The sequence below is a fragment of the Pelophylax lessonae genome, assembly GCF_965119305.1.
Source record: "Pelophylax lessonae genome assembly, chromosome: 3".
Lineage (NCBI taxonomy): Eukaryota > Metazoa > Chordata > Amphibia > Anura > Ranidae > Pelophylax > Pelophylax lessonae.
The window spans coordinates 666,628,937-666,652,434 of NC_138770.1; the positions used below are offsets into that span (position 1 = coordinate 666,628,937).

Below are 23,498 nucleotides of genomic sequence, written 5' to 3' on the forward strand. Positions count from 1 at the left end.
AGCGTTTGGGTGTGAGGGGGTGTAGCGTTGGGGTGTGAGGGGGTGTAGCGTTGGGGTGTGAGGGGGTGTAGCGTTGGGGTGTGAGGGGGTATAGCATTTGGGTGTGAGGGGTGTAGTGTTGGGGTGTGAGGGGGTATAGCGTTTGGGTGTGAGGGGGTGTAGCGTTGGGGTGTGAGGGGGTGTAGCGTTGGGGTGTGAGGGGGTATAGCATTTGGGTGTGAGGGGGTATAGCGTTTTGGTGTGAGGGGGTGTAGTGTTGGGGTGTGAGGGGTGTAGTGTTGGGGTGTGAGGGGTGTAGTGTTTGGGTGTGAGGGGGTATAGTGTTGGGGTGTGAGGGGGTATAGCGTTTGGGTGTGAGGGGGTATAGCGTTTGGGTGTGAGGGGGTATAGCGTTTGGGTGTGAGGGGGTATAGCGTTTGGGTGTGAGGGGGTGTAGTGTTGGGGTGTGAGGGGGTATAGTGTTTGGGTGTGAGGGGGTATAGCGTTTGGGTGTGAGGGGGTATAGCGTTTGGGTGTGAGGGGGTATAGCGTTTGGGTGTGAGGGGGTATAGTGTTGGGGTGTGAGGGGGTATAGTGTTGGGGTGTGAGGGGGTATAGTGTTGGGGTGTGAGGGGTGTAGTGTTGGGGTGTGAGGGGGTATAGTGTTGGGGTGTGAGGGGGTATAGTGTTGGGGTGTGAGGGGTGTAGTAGGAGGTATAAGAGGTATAGTTTGAGATAAAGTGGGGGTGTGAGGGATATAGCGGTGGTGTCATGAGTATAGTGAAGTATAAGAAGCATATTGTAAGGGGTTGAGGGGTATACTGAGGTGTTGGTACAGGTTAGTGGGTGTATAGTAGGAGGTGACAGTTCATGGTGGGGTGGTGTACAGTGGGGTGACAGTTCATGGTGGAGAGGGTGGGGGCTGTATAGCAGGGGGGTGACAGTTCAGGTGGTGTGGGTAGGGGTTGACAGTTTATGGTGGAGAGGGTGGGGGATGGTGGGGACAGTTCATGGAGGTGTGGGTGAGTTTATAGTAGGGGGTGACAGTTTAGGGTGGGGGGTGTATAGTTGGGGGGGGGGCAGTTCATGGTGGAGAGGGTGGGGGGGGTGACAGTTTATGGTGGAGAGGGTGGGGGGTGGTGGGGACAGTTCATGGAGGAGAGGGTGAGTTTATAGTAGGGGGTGACAGTTTAGGGTGGGGGGTGTATAGTTAGGGGGGCAGTTCATGGTGGAGAGGGTGTAATGGGGGGGGGGTGACAGTTCATTGTGTAGGGGGTGACAGATTAGGGGGGGGTGAGTTTATAGTAGGGGGTGACAGATTAGGGTGGGGGGTGAGTTTATAGTAGGGGGTGACAGTTTAGGGTGGGGTGTATAGTTAGGGGGGGCAGTTCATGGTGGAGAGGGTGTATGGGGGGTGGGGGTGACAGTTCATGGTGTAGGGGGTGACAGATTAGGGGGGGGGTGAGTTTATAGTAGGGGGTGACAGATTAGGGTGGGGGGGTGAGTTTATAGTAGGGGGTGACAGTTCATGGTGTAGGGGGTGACAGATTAGGGTGGGGGGGGTGAGTTTATAGTAGGGGGTGACAGTTTAGGGTGGGGGTGTATAGTTAGGGGGGGGGCAGTTCATGGTGGAGAGGGTGTAATGGGGGGGGGGGTGACAGTTCATGGTGTAGGGGGTGACAGATTAGGGTGGGGGGGGTGAGTTTATAGTAGGGGGTGACAGATTAGGGTGAGGGGGTGAGTTTATAGTAGGGGGTGACAGTTTAGGGTGGGGGTGTATAGTTAGGGGGGGCAGTTCATGGTGGAGAGGGTGTAATGGGGGGGGGGGTGACAGATTAGGGTGGGGGGAGGGGTGTATAGTGATGGTCTGGTAATAGATGAGATGACAATGTGTTTTTTTTTTCATTTACAGGTGAACCGCTCACTGTCTGTGTTGCTGCAGATGTTCTTAAAGGAGGCGGAGCTGTCATTTCACAAGGAGGCGGAGCTGTCATTTCACAAGGAGGCGGAGCTGTCATTTCACAAGGAGGCGGAGCTGGAAAGTAAGAGAATGCACCAATAAAATTGTATCCTCTGCCATAAAACGTCTCATTCTGTCTGGCCAGTTTTGTGATTTGTATTTCTTAGTGGGGCAGTCCAGTTAGGAAGGTGACATCACAGTCTGTGTTAGCATTAAGGAATATGGGGTTGTCACCTTCTCCTCCCTGGCCTGGTGGTGAAGAGTCATTTTTTTCATTCTTTCTCCTCCTGTCAGTTCCCAGACACTGCAGTAGTGATTGTTTCCTTGCACAGCCCCTCTTCCAGTCTGAGGGCAGCGCTGTGCGGGTGATGTGAGGATGGATTTCGGTTCTTACACTTCCTGTGTTGACATCCATTTGATTGTTTTAAGGAAGTGATTTTCTCCTCCGGCTTGCTAAGCTTTTGGTTGCAGTTATCTCTGTGGGGATAATGATGGTTCTCTGGTCCCGTGTCTGCATTGTGTATGAGATGTAGATTTCGGGGGAGGTATTCTCTGATTGGTAGTGACAGAGCAGTCAATACTGTAACTACCCCCCCCCCCCCCCCCACCACACACCTTCCCCCGTATCTCTGGATTTTGACCCTCTCCACATCTTCACTGCTGATGGACTTTGGCCGCATGTCGTAGTCTTGTAAGTCTCGCCTGGCTGCTCGGAGTGTTGGTGATCCGGAGCACAGGGCAGGATGCCGGCTGTCTGAGGCAAGTTTGAGACCCTGTACTGTGTGTCTAGGAGGGGTGGGGGCAGGGATTGAGTATGTGAAAGGGGGCGGTGGGCAGTTATTGGGACATTGGGGGTGACAGGAGTTGGGGGATTTTTTTGAGGAATAAGGTTAATTGGAGGAAAAAAGGGGATTAGGCCCATTTTTGAGTGGGTAGGGTAGGAGTTTTATTACCAGTGGATGTTGTGAGATGAGGAAGCGGGGGTCAGTGATTGGGGGATATGGGGGTGCTAGTGATTGGGTGCAGTGATTTGGGAATATGGGGAAAAGTTGCAGGCAGTGTTTCTGTGTTAATAGAGTATTGGTGAACCCAAGCACGGAGCAGAACTCTGGGCACCCGACTGGTCTTCTCAAGGCAAGTGTGTGTATGAGGGGATTGGAGGGAGGCAGTGATTGGGGGATATGGGGGTGCTAGTGATTGGGTGCCGTGATTTGGGAATATGGGGGAAGGTTGCAGGTGGTCTTCCTGTGTTAATAGAGTATTGGTGAACCCAAGCACAGAGCAGAACTCTGGGCACCCAACTGGTCTTCTCAAGGCAATTGTGTATGAGGAGGTTGGAGGGAGGCAGTGATTGGGGGATATGGGGGTGCTAGTGATTGGGTGCCGTGATTTGGGAATATGGGAGAAGGTTGCAGGTGGTCTTCTTGTGTTAATAGAGTATTGGTGAACCCAAGCACAGAGCAGAACTCTGGGCACCCAACTGGTCTTCTCAAGGCAATTGTGTATGAGGAGGTTGGAGGGAGGCAGTGATTGGGGGATATGGGGGTGCTAGTGATTGGGTGCCGTGATTTGGGAATATGGGGGAGGGTTGCAGGTGGTCTTCCTGTGTTAATAGAGTATTGGTGAACCCAAGCACAGAGCAGAACTCTGGGCACCCGACTGGTCTTCTCAAGGCAAGTGTGTGTATGAGGGGGTTGGAGGGAGGCAGTGATTGGGGGATATGGGGGTGCTAGTGATTGGGTGCCGTGATTTGGGAATATGGGAGAAGGTTGCAGGTGGTCTTCCTGTGTTAATAGAGTATTGGTGAACCCAAGCACAGAGCAGAACTCTGGGCACCCGACTGGTCTTCTCAAGGCAAGTGTGTGTATGAGGGGGTTGGAGGGAGGCAGTGATTGGGGGATATGGGGGTGCTAGTGATTGGGTGCAGTGATTTGGGAATATGGGGGAAAGTTGCAGGTGGTCTTCCTGTGTTAATAGAGTATTGGTGAACCCAAGCACAGAGCAGAACTCTGGGCACCCGACTGGTCTTCTCAAGGCAAGTGTGTGTATGAGGTATGAGATAATTGGGGGGATGTGGCTGGGGGGGTGGGGGGCTGGTGGCAGCAATTGATGGTGGAGAAGGTTGTGGGTAATCATTGGGGGGGGGGGGGTGATAGGAATTGAGGGATGTGATTTAGGGATGATGTTAATTGGAGGATGTGTTCAGAGAAAATGGGATTCATTGTAATTTTTGAGGGAGGAGGATATGGATTGGGGCCAATGACTGGTGGATGTTGTGAAAGGGGGTTGGGAGCCATGATTGGGGGAGGATGGGCTAGGGCTGTGATGGTGAACTTTGGCACCCCAGATGTTTTGGAACTTAATTTCCCATGATGCTCAACTACACTGCAGAGTGCATGAGCATCATGGGAAATGTAGTTCCAAAACATCTGGGGTGCCAAGGTTCGCCATCAATGGGCTGGGGGAAGTGATTGGGGGATTTTAGGGCTTGGAGCAATGATTGGGGGATGGTGAGGTTTGGGGACAGGGATTTCAGGAAGGTGGTGGTTGAGGACCGGGATTGGGTTGTACAAAGAATAGGGAAAATTATTGCTGTTCATTGGAAAATTGTGGGCAGTGATTGGAGGATGATGGGGGATTTGGGCAGTGATTGGAGGATGATGGGGGATTTGGGCAGTGATTGGAGGATGATGGGGGATTTCTGCAGTGATTGGAGGATGATGGGGGATTTGGGCAGTGAGAGGAGGATGATGGGGGATTTGGGCAGTGAGAGGAGGATGATGGGGGATTTGGGCAGTGATTGGAGGATGATGGGGGATTTGGGCTGTGAGGGGAGGATGATGGGGGATTTGGTCAGTGAGAGGAGGATGATGGGGGATTTGGGCAGTGAGAGGAGGATGATGGGGGATTTGGGCAGTGAGAGGAGGATGATGGGGGATTTGGGCAGTGATTGGAGGATGATGGGGGATTTGGGCAGTGATTGGAGGATGATGGGGGATTTGGGCAGTGATTGGAGGATGATGGGGGATTTGGGCAGTCATTGGAGGATGATGGGGGATTTGGTCAGTGATTGGAGGATGATGGGGGATTTGGGCAGTGATTGGAGGATGATGGGGGATTTGGGCAGTGATAGGAGGATGATGGGGGATCTGGGCAGTGAGAGGAGGATGATGGGGGATTTGGGCAGTGATTGGAGGATGATGGGGGATTTGGGCAGTGATTGGAGGATGATGGGGGATTTGGGCAGTGATAGGAGGATGATGGGGGATTTTGGCAGTGATTGGAGGATGATGGGGGATTTTGGCAGTGATTGGAGGATGATGGGGGATTTGGGCAGTGAGAGGAGGATGATGGGGGATTTGGGCAGTGAGAGGAGGATGATGGGGGATTTGGGCAGTGATAGGAGGATGATGGGGGATTTGGGCAGTGATTGGAGGATGATGGGGGATTTGGGCAGTGAGAGGAGGATGATGGGGGATTTGGGCAGTGAGAGGAGGATGATGGGGGATTTGGGCAGTGAGAGGAGGATGATGGGGGATTTGGGCAGTGAGAGGAGGATGATGGGGGATTTGGGCAGTGATTGGAGGATGATGGGGGATTTGGGCAGTGAGAGGAGGATGATGGGGGATTTGGGCAGTGAGAGGAGGATGATGGGGGATTTGGGCAGTGATAGGAGGATGATGGGGGATCTGGGCAGTGAGAGGAGGATGATGGGGGATTTGGGCAGTCATTGGAGGATGATGGGGGATTTGGTCAGTGATTGGAGGATGATGGGGGATTTGGGCAGTGATTGGAGGATGATGGGGGATTTGGGCAGTCATTGGAGGATGATGGGGGATTTGGTCAGTGATTGGAGGTTGATGGGGGATTTGGTCAGTGATAGGAGGTTGATGGTGGATTCGGGCAGTGATTTGAGGTTGATGGGGGGTCTCTGTCCTCATTGGATGGATTGATAGCAGCAGGAGCCGTTGGCTTCCGCTGCTGTCAATCAAATCCAGTGACGCGGTAGCGGGGCACATTTTCGGTTTTGTTTTTGGCCAGGCATTTTCAGTTTTGGCACCATTTCCATTCAGTGCAACTCTAGTTTGAGGGTCACAAGAGTTCATCTGTGATGATGATAATAGGGGGATGTGATCAGAGAGGATGGGGATTAGGGGCATTTTATTTGGGGGAGGTTGGGATGGTTATTGTGGAAAGAGGATGACAAAGTACAGATTTAGGGGTGGGGCAGGAATGGGGGGGGGGGGGGATAATGAGAGATTAGGGCAGTGCTGAGGAATGATTAAGTTTGAGGGTCACAACAATTGGGGAATGACGTTAAACGGAGGTTGTAATTGGAGAGGATAGGATTAGGGTTGTTCTATTTGGAGAAGGATGGGGGAAGGTTTGGGCATTGTGGTTAGGCATCAATGGATGATGGGATTGGGGCAATTATTGGCAATAATGAGGGTTGGGGGAAGGATTCGGGTGAAGTGAAGTTATTAGAAGATTAGGGGGATTGGGGGCAGTAATAAGTTGTTATAACCAACAAAGGCAGTGATAGGAGGATGATGGGGATTAGGGGCAGTAATTGGGGTGTGATGGGGGCTGGGGAGGGGATTAGGGGATGATGAGGAGTTGAGGGAGGTGATCAGAGAAGATGAGCATCAGAGACATTTTTTTGTGGGAGAAAGGGTCAGTGATGGGCAATTCGTGGGAGATCAGGGCAGTGATTGGGGGATGATAGGGGGTTCACAGTGACAGGAATGGAGGAATATGATTGGGCCATCTAACCAGAGAGGGGTTGGGTATTGTGGAAGATGGTTGAGGGATAATGGGGCATTGGCTGGGGGAGGGGGGATTGGGGGCAGTGATTAGGGGATGATGGTGGGTTAAGAGAAGGAATTGGGGGATCAAGGGGGTTGGTGGCGATGATTGGGGGATGATGAAAGATTAGGGACAATGATTGGGGGATTATATGGGTTGGGGGCAGTGACTTTGGTATAATGAGGCATAATGGCAGTGTTGGATGGATATTGGAAGTTGTGTGTATAGGTTGGGGAATAATGGGGTTTGGGGACAGTGATGGGACTCTGTTATAATGGAACGATTTAGGGATTGGGGATGATGAAAGATTAGGGACAGGGATTGGGGAATTATGGAGGTTAGGAGCAGTGATTTGGGTGTAATGAGGGAAAGTGGCAGTGATTGGGGGATAATGGAGGTTAGGAGCAGTGATTGGTGGATAATGTGGGTTGTAGACAGAGATTGGAGGCAGTGATGGAGTGTTATAAGGACAGGGGCAATGATTGGGGGGATGACGGATGGAGACAATTAATTGGGGATGACGGATAGGGGCAATGCTTGGGGGGATGACGGATAGGGGCAATGAATGGGGGATGACGGATGGGGGCAATGATTGGGGGGATGACGGATGGGGGAAATGATTGGGGGGATGACGGATGGGGGCAATGATTGGGGGATGACGGATAGGGGCAATGATTGGGGGGATGACGGATAGGGGCAATGATTGGGGGATGACGGATGGAGACAATTAATTGGGGATGACGGATAGGGGCAATGAATGGGGGATGACGGATGGGGGCAATGATTGGGGGGATGACGGATGGGGGAAATGATTGGGGGGATGACGGATAGGGGCAATGAATGGGGGATGACGGATAGGGGCAATGCTTGGGGGGATGACGGATGGGGGCAATGCTTGGGGGGATGACGGATGGGGGCAATGCTTGGGGGGATGACGGATGGGGGCAATGCTTGGGGGGATGACGGATGGGGGCAATGCTTGGGGGGATGACGGATGGGGGCAATGCTTGGGGGGATGACGGATGGGGGCAATGAATGGGGGGTTGACGGATGGGGGGTTGACGGATGGGGGCAATGATTGGGGGGATGACGGATGGGGCAATGATTGGGGGGGAATGATTAGGGGGGTTGACGGATGGGGGCAATGAATGGGGGGTTGACGGATGGGGGCAATTATGGGGGTTGACGGATGGGGGCAATGAATGGGGGGTTGACGGATGGGGGCAATTATGGGGGTTGACGGATGGGGGCAATGATTGGGGGGGTGGGGGGTTGACGGATGGGGGCAATGATTGGGGGGAATGATTAGGGGGGGTTGACGGATGGGGGCAATGATTGGGAGATGACAGATGGGGGCAATTATGGGGGTTTGGACAATGATGTGGGGTTGATGGGGATTGAGGGCAGCAATGGAGTGTTACAATGATAGGTGCAGTGATTGGGGGACGATGGATAGGGGCAATGATTGGGTGTTGGGGGCAATAATTGGAGGATGATGGGGGTTGGAGGCAATGATTGGGTGATAAGGGCAGTGATTGGAGGATGATGTGACAGGAGTTGAAGGATGTGATTGTAGCGGATGGAGATTAAGGGATGATGGGGTCCCTGGTGGGTATTGAGGGGAGGGGGTTGAGGAATAATGAAGATTTGGGGGCATTTATGGGGTAGAGAGGTATTTGTATTATTATTGATCTGCTATAATATTAGTCAATTTGGTAATTTTGTACAGAAATGCTCTGGAATATTTCTGGGGGATATTTTGGGTTGGGTGTTCCGCGCTGATGTGCAGCAGTGTGAGGAACAATTTTGGGGTGCGACAGCCAAGAGACAGTGGTAGAGCAGGCAGTCACATGATGTTCCTATCGTTTTGCGTCCTCTACTCTGGTGTCTGTATGACGCCCCCCCATTCCTTCCTCCGGAGGTGCCAGCCTATGCCTGTAACACAATCAGCGTCTTGGCCGTCTCCACTGATATTTTACACTCCGGCCTCTTGTTTTCCAGAAATGTGAGCCGGGGTTTATGTTGCCGGTGTAGGTTGGGGTCATGGAACGCTTGTAGATGAGGCGGTGAAAGGAACGCTTTGTGCACTCGGATGTTTGTAAAAAGTGGAGTCTTCCTTCTGTGTCCTTGGCTTTTTTACAGTCTAGTTTTTTTTTTTTTTCCCCTCATCTTTTGACATTGCACTGTTCTTAGTCAGATGGGGACTACAAGTATCAGCAGAGCTATAAGTAGGCTTGTAGTTCTGCAGTGTCTTTTGGCACTTGTTACATTTTCTATGAATATTTCGGGTGGAACATGTGACATGTTCAAGATCTTGCCACCAGTTCTGCCAAAGATCTTGCAACCAGTTCTGCCAACCCCCCCCCCCCCCCCCTGGTGTGACAGCGGGCGGGGATCCTCTCCCCGCACCCGCTGATCGGTGAAGAAGATGACTGGACAGAGCTGTCTTGTCAGCCTGTCCTGTTGTGACTTATCACAGCACAGCCGGCGAGGCAACCGTGCGCAGCCCCTACCCAGAAGTGCTGGATTTTTTTTTTGTGTAGTTTATTTTGGGGTTGACTTACAAAAACTGGAGTGTGCAAAATCTGCTGCAGCTGTGCATGGCAGCCAATCCGCTTCTAACTTCAGCTTCTTCAATTGGGCTTTACCAATAAAACCTGGAAGCTGATTGGTTTCTATGCACAGCTGCACCAGATTTTGCACGTTTAGTAAATCAACCCCAATGTGTCAAATGGCGCTTTTCCACTGCATGGAACCGAACGGTTCGGCTCGCTTTTGTGCTTTTCCACTGCATGGTACTGCATGGTACGGTGTAGGAACGGTTCGGTACGGCTGCGCTTTTCCACTGCATGGAACCGAACGGTACGGCTCTCAAAAACAGTACCACCTCGATTGTGGTTCCAAGAGGTACCATCTCCGGTACCATATCCCACAATCCTTTGCATGCAGTCACTACTAGCCACTGATTGGTCAGAGAATCCCACCCACCCCGTTGTTATCCCACCCACTTAACTTTAGTACTACTTTAGTGGAAAAGCAAACCGTACCGAACCGAACCGTTCCAATACCGTACCATGCGGTACCAGCGGTGGAAAAGCAAACCGGGCCAAGCAGGGCCGAGTAGAGCCGAGCCGGTACTTGCAGTGGAAAAGTGGCAAAAGTGATTCATTTGAACGGGCTGCTAATGCATTATGGTTCGGCCTGTCAGACTTGCATTTTTATCGACGCAACACAACACCACTCGCAGGATGCGGGTTACTGCGTGATTTGGTGCACTGCTGGTATGTTGAATTAGTGCCTTGCTGTGCTTTTCAGAATGAAAGAATAAGAAAACTTCCTCTGGCAAACAAAAAAAAGAAAATAACAACCAGAGTGTGGCAAAGGAGGGGGGGGGGATGAGGAGGAGGAAAAGCAGAACTTCCCCTTTTGGGTGAAGTTCCTCTTTAACCACTTTACCACCGGAGGATTTTGCTGTCTTACGTCCGGGCCACTTTTTGCTATTCGGCGCTGTGCGACTTTAACTGACAATTGCGCGGTCGTGCGACGCTGTACCCAAGCTAAATTTACGTTCTTTTTTTCCCACAAACAGAGCTTTCTTTTGGTGGTATTTGATCACCTGTGAGATTTTTACTTTTTCCGCTATAAACAAAAAAAAAAAGCGTAAATTTTGAAAAAATAACAATATTTTTCACATTTTTTTTTTATATGAAATTCCCTCAAAAAAATGTAAAAATCAAAATTTTTTTACATTTTTGGCCAATTTGTTTTCTGCTACATATGTTTGGTAAAGCAAATCACAATAAGCCTATTTTGATTGGTTTGCACAAAAGTTATTGCGTTTACTAACTAAGGGAAAGATTTCTGTCATTTTTGGAGTAATGGCGGCGATCTGCTTTTTTTTTTTTTTTTTTTTTTTTTTTTTTTTGCGGGACTGCGACATTGCGGAGGACAGATCAGACCCTTGACTGACATTTTTTACACTTTTGTGGGTACCAGTGACATTACTACAGTAATCAGTGCTATATATATGCACTGTTACTGTAAAAATGACACTGGTAGGGAAGGGGTTAATTTTTATTGGAGGGGTTAATGTATGCCTGGTGCTTACTAACCTGTGTGGGGGGAGGGGACTGAGTGACACAGGGACAGATCGCAGGTGTAGCTATGCTGAATCCTGTAATCTGTCCCTTAGGAGATCCGCCCGCTTTGTTTACACAAGTGGGCGGATCTCCAGACTCGATTCCCCGACGATTGGGGAAGAGCAGCGGTGATCACCGCTGCTCCTCCGCTGGCCCGACTCCCGCTGTGACTGAATACAGCGGGAGCGAGCCTCCGGCGGCGCTCCTGCGCCGCCCACAAGGGGAGGAGTCCAGTGACGTAGGTCTACGTCTCTGGACGGGAACGAGCCACATTGCTGCAGTAGAGCTCGAGTGAGCGGTTGGCAAGTGGTTAAAGTTGTTGTAAAGACTTTGTTTCTTAAAGCGGTAGTATTCTCCACTTTTTAACTTATACCTACAGGTAAGCCTATAATAAGGCCTATAATAAGGCTTACCTGTAGGTAAAATTAATATCTCCTAAACCGTGAATTAATTTTACCTGCATGCAGCCACTGACACCAGCGGCGCATGCACTCTGAAGGTCCGGCGGAGCTCCTTGCCGGAAAGTGAACTCCCGCGTGCATGCGCGGGAGTGACGTCATCGCGGCTCCGGCCACTCATAGCGCCTGAGCCGCCGAACCCAGAAGAGACTGCAGAGGGGACACGACAGTGCCCTCAGTGGTGTCCGGGCGACCTTGTGGGGGCTTCGTTCTAAGGTAAGTATTTCATAATGTGCTAGTATGCGATGCATACTTGCACATTATGCCATTGTCCTGCAGGGTTTTTTTCTCCTCGGGAGGGGGATACTACCGCTTTAACTTCATGCATTCTATTCATAAAGGTAAAGGACCTATGTGCAGCCCTCTAAAACTTACTTGAACCCCATCCTGATCCAGTGATGTTCAGGAGAGCAGTGGCTCTTCTAGGGCTCCCGTTACTGTCAATCACAGCCAGTGAGTTATTTGGGGGGGGCACGAGCCATGATCCTTGTATATGGACACACAGCAGCGGCTTGGGAGTGAGCCTGCACGGGTGCCCCCATAGCAAGCTGCTTGCTATAAGGGCACTAGGCAGGAGGGAGGGGCCAGGAGCGCCAGCAAGAGACCCGAGGAGAGGAGGATCTGGGCTGCTCTGTGCAAAACCAACTGCACAGAGGAGGTAAATAATAATAATAATAATAATAATAATAATAATAATAATAATAATATTTTTATATAGGATTTATATAGCGCCGAAGGTTCACACAGCACTTTACAACTTAAGGGTAGACAGTACAAGTACAATACATTTTATTACAGGAGGAATCGGAGGGGCCCTACTCGTTAGAGCTTACAATCCAAATAGAACATGTTTGTTATTTTAAAAAACAAACAAGCCTTTAATATCACTTTAAGGGCTTGTCTTGTTCACACCACAGTTTCTGTGTTTCGGTTACATTTTTGCGTACGTCTTTACGCATTTTTTTTGTGTTTTTATGATTTCAATGCATTCCAGTGCTGTTTTTTTTCTGTTGAAAATCCTTTTCATTCAGCACAATGTGTATTCCAGTGCTTTTACATGCATTTTTTTGCAGTGGGTTCTACTTTTGGTGAAAGCACAGACTGCAGCGGTGTGAACTATGATCGTTGAAACTGGAATGCGTTCTGGATGCATTTTTAAAAGTGCACTGGAAAGCATCTTGTGTAAACCAGCCCTCAGTGCACACCGCTGCTGTGTCTCAGCCAATCAGGAGGGAGAACCTCGGACGACTGACAGACTCGTGGACATTGCTGGACAGAGAGGGACCTCAGATAAGTGTTGAGGGGGCTGCTGCTCACAGAAGGTTTTTCTATCTTAATGCTTAGAATGCATTAGGATAAAAATGCTTCAGACTTTACAATCCCTTTTAACATAATGTGCGGCCCTTTGGGATATCAGGGGCCACATTTGAGACCCCCTTTAGCTCATAAGTTGACAATCACTGCTATAGAAATTTGTGAGAGACTGAAAGTTGGATGAGGGCTACTAACCTCTGACTGCGTTATAGCCGAATGACGGCTACAGCACGGTCGCATATTTCTGGTGTGGAGTCTGTTAACCACTTAAGCCCCGGAAGATTTTACCCCCATTCCGACCAGGGGGTATTTTGCGATTCGGCACTGCGTGACTTTAACGGACAATTGCGCGGTCGTGCGACGCTGTACCTAAACGAATTTGGCGTCCTTTTTTTCCCACAAACAGAGCTTTCTTTTGGTGGTATTTGATCACTTGTGCGATTTTTTGATCACGCGCTATAAACAAAAAAAGAGCGTAATTTTGCAAAAATAACAATATTTTTCACATTTTTTTATATGAAATTCCCCCCAAAAAAAATGTAAAAATCAAAATTTTTTAACATTTTCGGCCAATTTGTTTTATGCTACCTATGTTTGGTAAAAAAAATCGCAAAAAGCGTATTTTGATTGGTTTGCGCAAAAGTTATCGCGTTTACTAACAAAGGGAAAGATTTTTGTCATTTTTGTTGTTTTTTTTTTTTAACGCGTAATGGCGGCGATCTGCGATTTTTTTTGCGGTACTGCGACATTGCGGCGGACAGATCGGACCCTTGACTGACATTTTTGACACTTTTGGGGTTACCAGTGACATTTCTACAGTAATCAGTGCTATATATATGCACTGTTACTGTAAAAATACACTGGTAGTGAAGGGGTTAACTTTATTTGGGAGGGAGGGGCTGTGTGTGTCCCTAGGGGCGTGCTTTCTACTGTGATTGGCTGTGGCTTCAGCTGTAAGGACACTGATCAACGGATCTACATAGTAGATCCATGTGATCAGTGTCTTTGCAGCGAGGAGAATGACAGGCAGCTTGTTTACACAAGCCGCCTGACTTTCTCCCTCTCCCCCGCCGATCACCGAGTGGCCGGCGGACATCGGGTCCGCTGGTCACACGCACGGGGGGGTCCGTGACCACGCGGGAGCGGGAGCGTGCCTCCGGGGGCGCGCGCTCGCTCCCTAGACCCTCACAAGCAAGCAACGTAGCCCTACGTTCGTTTGCCTGTGAGGGGCTGACCGCCGACGTAGATAGTCGTGCGGCGGTCGGCAAGTGTTTAATGTCCTCCCAAAACCCTGTCCCCAGGGCATGCATCGGGAGCGCTCTGTGATCACTGTGTCCTTACATTGCCCTTGATGTGGCCCATTGGCGCGGCCTCGTTGTCGCCCATTGGCGCGGCCTCGTTGTCGCCCATTGGTGCGGCCTGGATGTGGCCCATTGGCGCGGCCTCGAGGTCGCCCATCATTGAAAAAGTAAAATTACTTCTTTTCAAAATTTTATAACCGAAATGAGGACTTTTTTTTTTTTTTTTTTTTTCAATGTTTTCGGGGTTTTTTTTGTTTAGCAAAAAATAAAAAACCCAGTGGTGATTAAATACCACCAAAAGAAAGCTAGATCTGTTAAAAAAAAAATAAGATACAAATTTCAGTTGGGTACAATGTTACATGACTGCGCAATTGTCCTTCAAAGTGCGACTGAAAATTGACCTGGGCAGGAAGGGGATGAAAGTGCCCGGTAGGCACGTGGTAAAGTGCAGCCTCCACCCAGGGATGAATGCCCAAAATGCAAGCAAAAGGGTCCGGAGCTTCTTTGGGGCGACCCGGAGCGACCTGCATAGACTTCAATGTTATGAAGTCCGTGCCGGCCGCTCCGAGGTTGCGGTGGGAGCAGCGCGCCGCAACCTATGAGGTCGCCCGGCAAAGTAGCGTCGCCCCAGTGTGAACGGGGCCATAGAGTTTTAAAGAAAGTACAGCTAAAGCTTGTTTGGCTGTACTCCTCCTATGAATCACAGGAGATCAGTTCGTTTTGCACTCCTGTGACCCGTTTTCAGCAGACAGCGGGCTGAAGTCCGCTGTCTGCGGACATCACAGAGCTGGTCCAGGCTCGGGCAAGACCGTGACAATGGAGTTGGGATCCACCCACATGCCTGGACCGACACCCGGCTCAGCCTCTCGGGGACCCGCTGAGGGCCTGAGCTGGCTGCTCCCACCCCCTCCATAGCCCAGTGCTCCAGTAAGCACTAGGGGGAGGAGAGGGCAGAGAAGAGAGCGGTAACTGACAAGTCACCAGCTCTCTGCTCAGGGAGCTTTGAGAACCGAATGATCACTTGCGTTTGATCGCTCGGCTCTCATTGTTTACGCTGGCTGGGGACCGATGCTGCATCCACCTAGGTAAGTATGATTGGGGATAACACATCCCATACGTCTCTTTTAAAGGCTGCTGGCACTGGGGCCGGACGGTGCTGATCACGTTTTATGAGCCTAGGCAGAGTCATTGACTGGAGCTGGAGGATGGCGCCTAGGCAAAGTCATTGACTGGAGCTGGAGGATGGCGCCTAGGCAAAGTCATTGACTGGAGCTGGAGGATGGCGCCCAGGCAAAGTCATTGACTGGAGCTGGAGGATGGCGCCCAGGCAAAGTCATTGACTGGAGCTGGAGGATGGCATTTATTGATAAAAGGTGGAGCTATTTTGCGAATGTTGCTGTACATTGCTAACATAAAGTTCGACTTTATTCCCAGACGCCACTTTATAGGTGACGCTGCCATGTGTCCCTTGGTGGAGCGAAGCTGATCTCCGGGCAGAATGTGGAGGGTGCAGACAGAGTGGCATTTTTCTGGGAAGATTTGTACAATGGCGACCCATATTATGGAGGGTGTAGCGAGGCTCGGGAGGAAGTTCTGGGCAGGTTTCTTCATTGCCTCCACGTGCGCGGTCGCACTTCTCATTCCTCACGCTGCTCAGGTTACCAGCCCTGCCAGGTCTTGTCTGGACGTGGGAGGGTGATGGAGTGTTTTTGTCTTGTGTGTGTTTTTCTGGCGTACGACTGCTCTCCGCATTCTTCCAGCTACGAGTCAGAGCGGCACGCTGTTTCTAGCCTCCGGGCACAAACTTTTTTTCTTTACAGGAGACATGAGAAGGGAGGGGCAGCGCTACGCGTGTCTTCACCTGGTTACACCTGGAGCCCACAGGCGTGCCTCATGAGGGGTGGAGGAGGGGAGGACGCTTCTACACGAATAGATCTCTACCACCACCTGGTGCTGGAGGGGCCCATTACAAGCGCTTAGCACCACAGCGTATAGTATATACCCTCCACTGCCCATGGTGAGGGCTCTGTGTGCTGCCAAGGTGGAGGCTCAATCTTCTTTTTGATCTGTACTGTGCTGAGTGTTTATAGGTAAGGTAGCACTACTTTGTGGGGATGACTCCCTCTGCAGGTTGTTGTAGAGCAGTGCTGTATGGTGATGGCTCCCTCTGCAGGTTGTTGTAGGGCAGTGCCATATGGTGATGGCTCCCTCTGCTAGTTGTTGTAGGGCAGTGCTGTATGGTGATGGCTCCCTCTGCAGGTTGTTGTAGGGCAGTGCTGTATGGTGATGGCTCCCTCTGCAGGTTGTTGTAGGGCAGTGCCATATGGTGATGGCTCCCTCTGCTAGTTGTTGTAGGGCAGTGCTGTATGGTGATGGCTCGCTCTGCAGGTTGTTGTAGGGCAGTGCTGTATGGTGATGGCTCCCTCTGCTGGTTGTTGTAGGGCAGTGCTGTATGGTGATGGCTCCCTCTGCAGGTTGTTGTAGGGCAGTGTTGTATGGTGATGGCTCCCTCTGCAGGTTGTTGTAGGGCAGTGCTGTATGGTGATGGCTCCCTCTGCAGGTTGTTGTAGGGCAGTGCTGTATGGTGATGGCTCCCTCTGCTGGTTGTTGTAGGGCAGTGCTGTATGGTGATGGCTCCCTCTGCAGGTTGTTGTAGGGCAGTGCCGTATGGTGATGGCTCCCTCTGCAGGTTGTTGTAGGGCAGTGCCATATGGTGATGGCTCCCTCTGCTAGTTGTTGTAGGGCAGTGCTGTATGGTGATGGCTCCCTCTGCAGGTTGTTGTAGGGCAGTGCTGTATGGTGATGGCTCCCTCTGCTGGTTGTTGTAGGGCAGTGCTGTATGGTGATGGCTCCCCCTGCTGGTTGTTTTAGGGGTGTGCTGTATGGTGATAGCTCCCCCTGCTGGTTGTTTTAGGGGTGTGCTGTATGGTGATAGCTCCCCCTGCTGGTTGTTTTAGGGGTGTGCTGTATGGTGATAACTCCCTCTGCTGGTTGTTTTAGGGGTGTGCTGTATGGTGATAGCTCCCCCTGCTGGTTGTTTTAGGGGTGTGCTGTATGGTGATAGCTCCCCCTGCTGGTTGTTTTAGGGGTGTGCTGTATGGTGATAGCTACCCCTGCTGGTTGTTTTAGGGGTGTGCTGTATGGTGATAGCTCCCCCTGCTGGTTGTTTTAGGGGTGTGCTGTATGGTGATAACTCCCCCTGCTGGTTGTTTTAGGGGTGTGCTGTATGGTGATAGCTCCCCCTGCTGGTTGTTTTAGGGGTGTGCTGTATGGTGATGGCTCCCCCTGCTGGTTGTTTTAGGGGTGTGCTGTATGGTGATGGCTCCCTCTGCTGGTTGTTTTAGGGGTGTGCTGTATGGTGATGGCTCCCTCTGCTGGTTGCTGTAGAGCAGTGCTGTATGGTGATGGCTCTCTCTGCAGGTTGTTGTAGAGCAGTGCTGTATGGTGATGGCTCCCTCTGCTGGTTGTTGTAGGGCGGTGCTGTATGGTGATGGCTCCCTCTGCAGGTTGTTGTAGGGCGGTGCTGTATGGTGATGGCTCCCTCTGCAGGTTGTTGTAGAGCAGTGCTGTATGGTGATGGCTCCCTCTGCTGGTTGTTGTAGAGCAGTGCTGTATGGTGATGGCTCCCTCTGCAGGTTGTTGTAGAGCAGTGCTGTATGGTGATGGCTCCCTCTGCAGGTTGTTGTAGGGCAGTGCTGTATGGTGATGGCTCCCTCTGCAGGTTGCTGTAGGGCAGTGCTGTATGGTGATGGCTCCCTCTGCTGGTTGCTGTAGAGCAGTGCTGTATGGTGATGGCTCCCTCTGCAGGTTGTTGTAGAGCAGTGCTGTATGGTGATGGCTCCCTCTGCTGGTTGTTGTAGGGCAGTGCTGTATGGTGATGGCTCCCTCTGCAGGTTGTTGTAGGGCAGTGCTGTATGGTGATGGCTCCCTCTGCAGGTTGTTGTAGGGCAGTGCTGTATGGTGATGGCTCCCTCTGCAGGTTGTTGTAGGGCAGTGCTGTATGGTGATGGCTCCCTCTGCAGGTTGTTGTAGGGCATTGCTGTATGGTGATGGCTCCCTCTGCAGGTTGTTGTAGGTCTTCTGGAGAAATACTGAATAGTGATGGCTCCCTATGCCAGTTGCTATAAAGCCGTGCTGTATGGTAATAATTCTCTGTACCGGTTGTTTTAAAACGGTGCTTTTATGGAGGTGGCTCTCTGCCTTTTGTAGCGCTGTGCTTTAGGCGATGGCTTACTCTGAAGGTTTTGTAAAACAGTGCTGTGATGTCTTCCTCTACCAGTTATAGGGCAGTGCTCTATGATGGCTCCGTCTGCTGTTTTTTGAGCACTGCTATATGGTGACAGCTCCCTCCGCTGGTTGTTGGAGGACAGTGCAGCAAGGAGACAGCTCCCTCTGCCGGTTTTTGTAGAGTAATGCTGTATGGTGATTGGTCCCTCTCTGCTGGTTGTTGTAGAGCTGTGCTGCAGGATGATGGCTCCCTCTGCTGGTTGTTTAAAGGCAGTGCTTTATGGTGATGGCTTCCTCTGTGCTAGGTAATACTAGTCTTGAGTTCTGTTGCTGGTGTGGCACTGGCAAGCCCTCTTCTTTCTGTGATGTCCTCCACCTAGATAAGAGTGGGGCATTGTGGTTATGAGGACAGGGTTGCATGTGTCAGGTGATGAAGGTGAGAATGGGATGGAGAGAAGGACAGATAGGTGTGTGCTAGGTGGTGAGGATGGTATGGAGAGGAGGACAGATAGGTGTGTGCCAGGTGGTGAGAATGGGATGGAGAGGAGGACAGAGGTGTGTGCCAGGTGGTGAGAATGGGATGGAGAGGACAGATAGGTGTGTGCCAGGTGGTGAGGATGGGATGGAGAGGAGGACAGATAGGTGTGTGCCAGGTGGTGAGAATGGGATGGAGAGGAGGACAGAGGTGTGTGCCAGGTGGTGAGAATGGGATGGAGAGGACAGATAGGTGTGTGCCAGGTGGTGAGGATGGGATGGAGAGGACAGATAGGTGTGTGCCAGGTGGTGAGGATGGGATGGAGAGGACAGATAGGTGTGTGCCAGGTGGTGAGGATGGGATGGAGAGGAGGACAGATAGGTGTGTGCCAGGTGGTGAGGATGGGATGGAGAGGAGGACAGATAGGTGTGTGCCAGGTGGTGAGGATGGGATGGAGAGGAGGACAGATAGGTGTGTGCCAGGTGGTGAGGATGGGATGGAGAGGACAGATAGGTGTGTGCCAGGTGGTGAGGATGGGATGGAGAGGACAGATAGGTGTGTGCCAGGTGGTGAGGATGGGATGGTGTGGTGAAATGGACATTAGGTGTGAATCAAGTGGGGAGGACAGGGATAGGGCATCGGCTGGCATTCAGGTGCTGATTTTGCCATGACACAAGGTGCTGTAATGACAGGTGTCTGTGCTCATATTTCACAGGTATAATGCCGATTCCAGCAGCTTGAATTACTTCATAGCGACCAGGACTTGGTACAAAGACCGCAGATCCCTCTCTGGAGATGGCAGCATGCGAGTCTGCAGAGGAGTGTCCTTATCAGGTGAGCCCCCTATCCTGTAGCTGACATATGTCGATATCTCCTATCCTCTTGCATTTAGATTTTATCATGATATCCCACTTACCTGTTACTGACATTTTCTCAATATCTCGTCTTCTTGTACCTGGACTAATTCCCACGTCTCCCTTCCCTAATCCCAGCAATATTTCAATATATCACGGCGTTGTACCTGAGATTATCCTGATATATCCCCTCCCTCTTCCTGGCATTATCCCAGTCTCTCAACCCACTGTACCCTAGATTATCTGGATATATCCTCTCCCTCCACCAGGCGTTAACAGGCAATGTCACATTTCTGTGTTCTAGTTGCAGTTTGCATGTTGCATGCTCCTTTGTTTTCAGGTTGTGCGTTGTTTGCTAGGTGCAGATTGTGTGTAGCAGCTCCGGTATTCCTTTGTAAGTGTTGTAATGTGTCTGACTGGCAGTTGAGGGAGCCGTCTGGCTGCTCCAGCTCCATGTTATTTGATGTCTCGTGTGGAATTCCTTAAGTCACCTGACTTGCACTTTGCTCTTTCTTCTCTCTCACAAACTCATTTCATTTCAGTACATTACCCCCCCCCCCCCCCCCCCCGTTCCTTTCGTTCTTCACTCTGCTTTACTGACATTCTGGCCTTCAAGCTTTGCTCCCCTGATACTCCAGCCTCCTCTCTCTGTTTCCTTAACCCTCCAGCTCTGGTCTCCTTGCTCTACTGCCCTGATAACCAGGTCCTGCAGTTCTAGAACCCTGGCCTTCAGACCTCCCACTTCTGTGGGTCTCGCCCTCCAGCCTCCCAGCTCAGTTCTTGCCCTCCTGTCTTCCTTACTCTCTTGCCCTCTTCCTCTGCCCTGCCCGCTCTGTTGCCCCACGCCCCTGCGACCTCCTTCATTAGTTGCCTTGCTTTTCTCCAGCCTACCTGCCCTGGTGCCCCCACCCTCTGGCCTCCCTGTTCTGCTGCCCTTGCCCCCCAGTATCCCTGCCCTCAGGGAAGCATCTTTTGTTGTGTCTTTCTATACGCTTTGATTCTGGTGTATAACTTGTGTTTGTCCTTTCTCAGGAGTCCTGATCAGAAGAGAATCGTCCAGCTGATCCCGGGTCAAGCTCTTGCGGTGAGTCAGAGCAGATATCACATACTGGGGTCCTGGATCACTTCTAACGATATTGTTATGTATTACCTTGTGGAGCCTCAGGCGGCTTTCCTAACTGAACAGAACTAAGTCTCCAATGCAAATCTATGTGACCTCCCCTATACCTTAAAGCGGAGTTCCACCCTGGTTATACTTTTTTTAATAAAAATACCCCCGGGACAGTCAGGGCTAGTACATTCCACAATGGCTAGCCTCTGATCTGTCCCGGGTTGCACTTACCTTTTTAGGAGAAATACTTACCTTGAAAAAGTATTGTCCAGCGCTGCCATCTCAGGTGTGGGCAGCTTGAAGCCAGCGCGATCCTCTTCTGCGCGCGCACGGGAAGTGACGGCGGGGCCGGTGCAGTGGATCGTGGGACCGAATAAGAAGGAAGAGGTTCCTTCTTCTTCGGTCCCACGATCCACTGCACCGGCCCCGCCGTCACTTCCCGTGCGCGCGCGTCATCCCTCCACAGCTTCTGGGCATGCCCAGAAGCTGTTTAGAAGGGAATGACGCGCGCGCACCGGAACTGACGTCGGGGCCGGTGCAGGCGCATTGATTCCTGGAAGCGATGACGTTCAGCTCCCAGGAATCATTGCAAAAGCCAGGAAGTGACGACTCGCCGTGGCCGCCGAGGGGAGGAAGAAGGAAGTAAGGTAAGTATATTTTCTCTACAAGGTAAGTAAAAAAAAGAATTGCGATTATCCATTTGTTTTTCAGGTGACCCGGAGCGAGAAGATGGAGGTAAGTATAAATTTAGGGTGGAACTCCACTTTAAGCCTCATACACACGCAACGATTGTTGGCCGTGAATTTTCGGCCAACGTCCGATCGGCCAATTGTCGGCTTGTTAGTATGATGCTTCCGACAGCCGACTGCGACTTTTCGGCCGAACAAAATCTGGTGTGCAGACTATAAAATTTTTGTTGGCCGTCAACAGAACGGCCGATTGTTCGTCAGTCAGTACAGATTTCGGCAGACAAAAATCAGATGAGCAAGACTGGGCATGCTCAGAGAAGAAAAAACACACGGAAAGTAAACCATCACATGACATCACTTCTGAAGTTGGTTGTTGTTGGCAGTCCAGAGCACATTTCAACCAACACAACAACACTGGACAAAAGACGGCCGATCGGTCGGCCAACAATCGTTGCGTGTGTACGAGGCTTTACACAGCCATGTGTGCTGTCTCCTATACCTTACCCTTGGTACTTACGGTACTCTAATGTGTGTGCACAGCATTTTTACCCCATGCCAGGACAGTCCTGCACAGTTTGAGAAGTGGTTGTGTGCAACTTTCTGTATTGTGTCTTGTCACATCCTGGGTGTGTGATATTTGATGAATGAGTTCACTGTGTATCCACCACCCCTCCCCCCCACTTTGTTCTGTCTGTCGGGTTGATTGATCAGAGTTCCTCCACTGACAGATCAATACTCAGCCTGTGGCTCCCTGTACTGCATGTTCTGAGTGCCATGTCTTTACTGTGTGCCCTGTACCCAACATCCTGACACCCTCTGCCTTCACAGAATCTCTTCTCGTGGATCCAGAATGAGCAGCATTGCCCCTTCCAAGAAGCCGTACCGCAAGGCTCCTCCACAGCACCGAGAGACCCGTCATGACCCACCTGCAGCGCGGGGGGAGGAGTCTCCAGAGCAGCCAAGTAAGGTAACTGCACTTCGGGGCCCTATTTACCAGAGAACTTGTTTCAGTAGAGCCGTGGCTGTGGAATTGAAGGAGGCCGAAGGCTCAGATATTGGTAATCTTAGCTGTTCCTCCTCCTGGTCTCTAGCGTCCAGCAATGATAAGGACGCCGAGTGGGGGGGTACGCGGGGGTTCAGGTCACAGACGTTGCTCCGCAGGGTGAAATCCCTCCGCAGTCGGGGAAAACAGAGCCGAGTTCCGCGTCTCAGGGGGCTGCGACGGTTCCTGAGCCGCAGCGAAGAGAATGTTGCCGTGTCGGAACAAGGGAAACATGAGGGCAAAAGCCGCAGCCTGGAGCGCAGCCTGGTCTTCAAAGAGCCGGCAGAAGTCCTGGCGCCAAAAAAAACCCGCCAGTCAGCCACCTCTCAGCCTCTAAAAAGTATCCTGAAGCACCCAGGGACCCTTAACATCAGCAGCAAACTACATTCAGGCCAGGCCCGTTTTGAGAAATCCCGATCACCTCTTGCTTTGTCACCTTCTCCAGGGGATGCAGGGAGAGGCAGATCACCATCACCAGACCGAAAAAGTCAGCAGGACAAAGCAAGCTTTTCCAGGTTCCTGGATGAGATCACCTCTAGGGTATTAAGCCCGACGAACCTGCAGACTGGCAGGAGGAGAGGAGTCGGTGCCAGCACTGATGAAGAAGGCCCAGGTTCTGCTACAAGAACACCTGGAAACAGCACCGGAGCTGCGATAGAGGACCGACCTGAGAAGAGTTTAGAAAGGGCGGGAAGACGGAGATCCATTTCTCCTGCTCAACGGAGAGGTCATAAAAGGTCGCCCGATACCAGGGAAAGAACCAAGTGCGGGCCAGCTGAATCCGACCATCCAGGGTCGTCATTTTCTGGACACACATCCACGGAGTCAGAACCCAAAGAGGGGTATAGAGGGAAATCGGCCACCCAACACAGCAAGGAGCCTTCCCAAACCCCGTCAGAGCTCAGCTACTTGGATACAGAGTCCCTTTCCTCTGTTTCCCACTGGAGTCCTGAGGGGAAAAGCCCCTCACCCCGTGCATCGCCTTCACTGAATACCACCCGAAACAAGGTCAGTGTTCCATGATGTCACCGTCGTGTCCCCGGTTCCATGGATGTTGCCCTGACTTTTACCCGTCGATTTACCTTTCACCCATTAATAAGACCAAACCATCAAATGTGTAACCGTCACACACCGCATTATTTT

At 51.2% G+C, this 23,498-nt stretch overlaps 2 protein-coding genes across 3 annotated transcripts in view; both read left to right on the forward strand.

The window, feature by feature from the left end:
• The first annotated feature begins 1,979 nt into the window (after positions 1 to 1,979).
• Positions 1,980 to 23,498, forward strand: part of TJAP1 (tight junction associated protein 1) — a 55,002-nt gene continuing 33,483 nt past the window's right edge. For both annotated transcript variants that reach the window (XM_082252152.1, XM_082252153.1), the window contains exons 1-4: positions 1,980 to 2,021; positions 19,375 to 19,493; positions 20,546 to 20,597; positions 22,142 to 22,280. In XM_082252152.1, coding sequence (XP_082108278.1) covers positions 22,164 to 22,280 — 117 coding nt within the window. In that variant the 5' untranslated portion in view covers positions 1,980 to 2,021; positions 19,375 to 19,493; positions 20,546 to 20,597; positions 22,142 to 22,163. The remainder of the gene's footprint in view (positions 2,022 to 19,374; positions 19,494 to 20,545; positions 20,598 to 22,141; positions 22,281 to 23,498) is intronic.
• On the forward strand, positions 22,302 to 23,491 carry LOC309550203 (uncharacterized protein; the record flags this gene model as incomplete). The annotated part of the gene is made up of 1 exon (XM_082250619.1): positions 22,302 to 23,491. A coding segment is annotated over one exon (1,077 nt), but the record flags the coding sequence as incomplete, so codon positions are not given.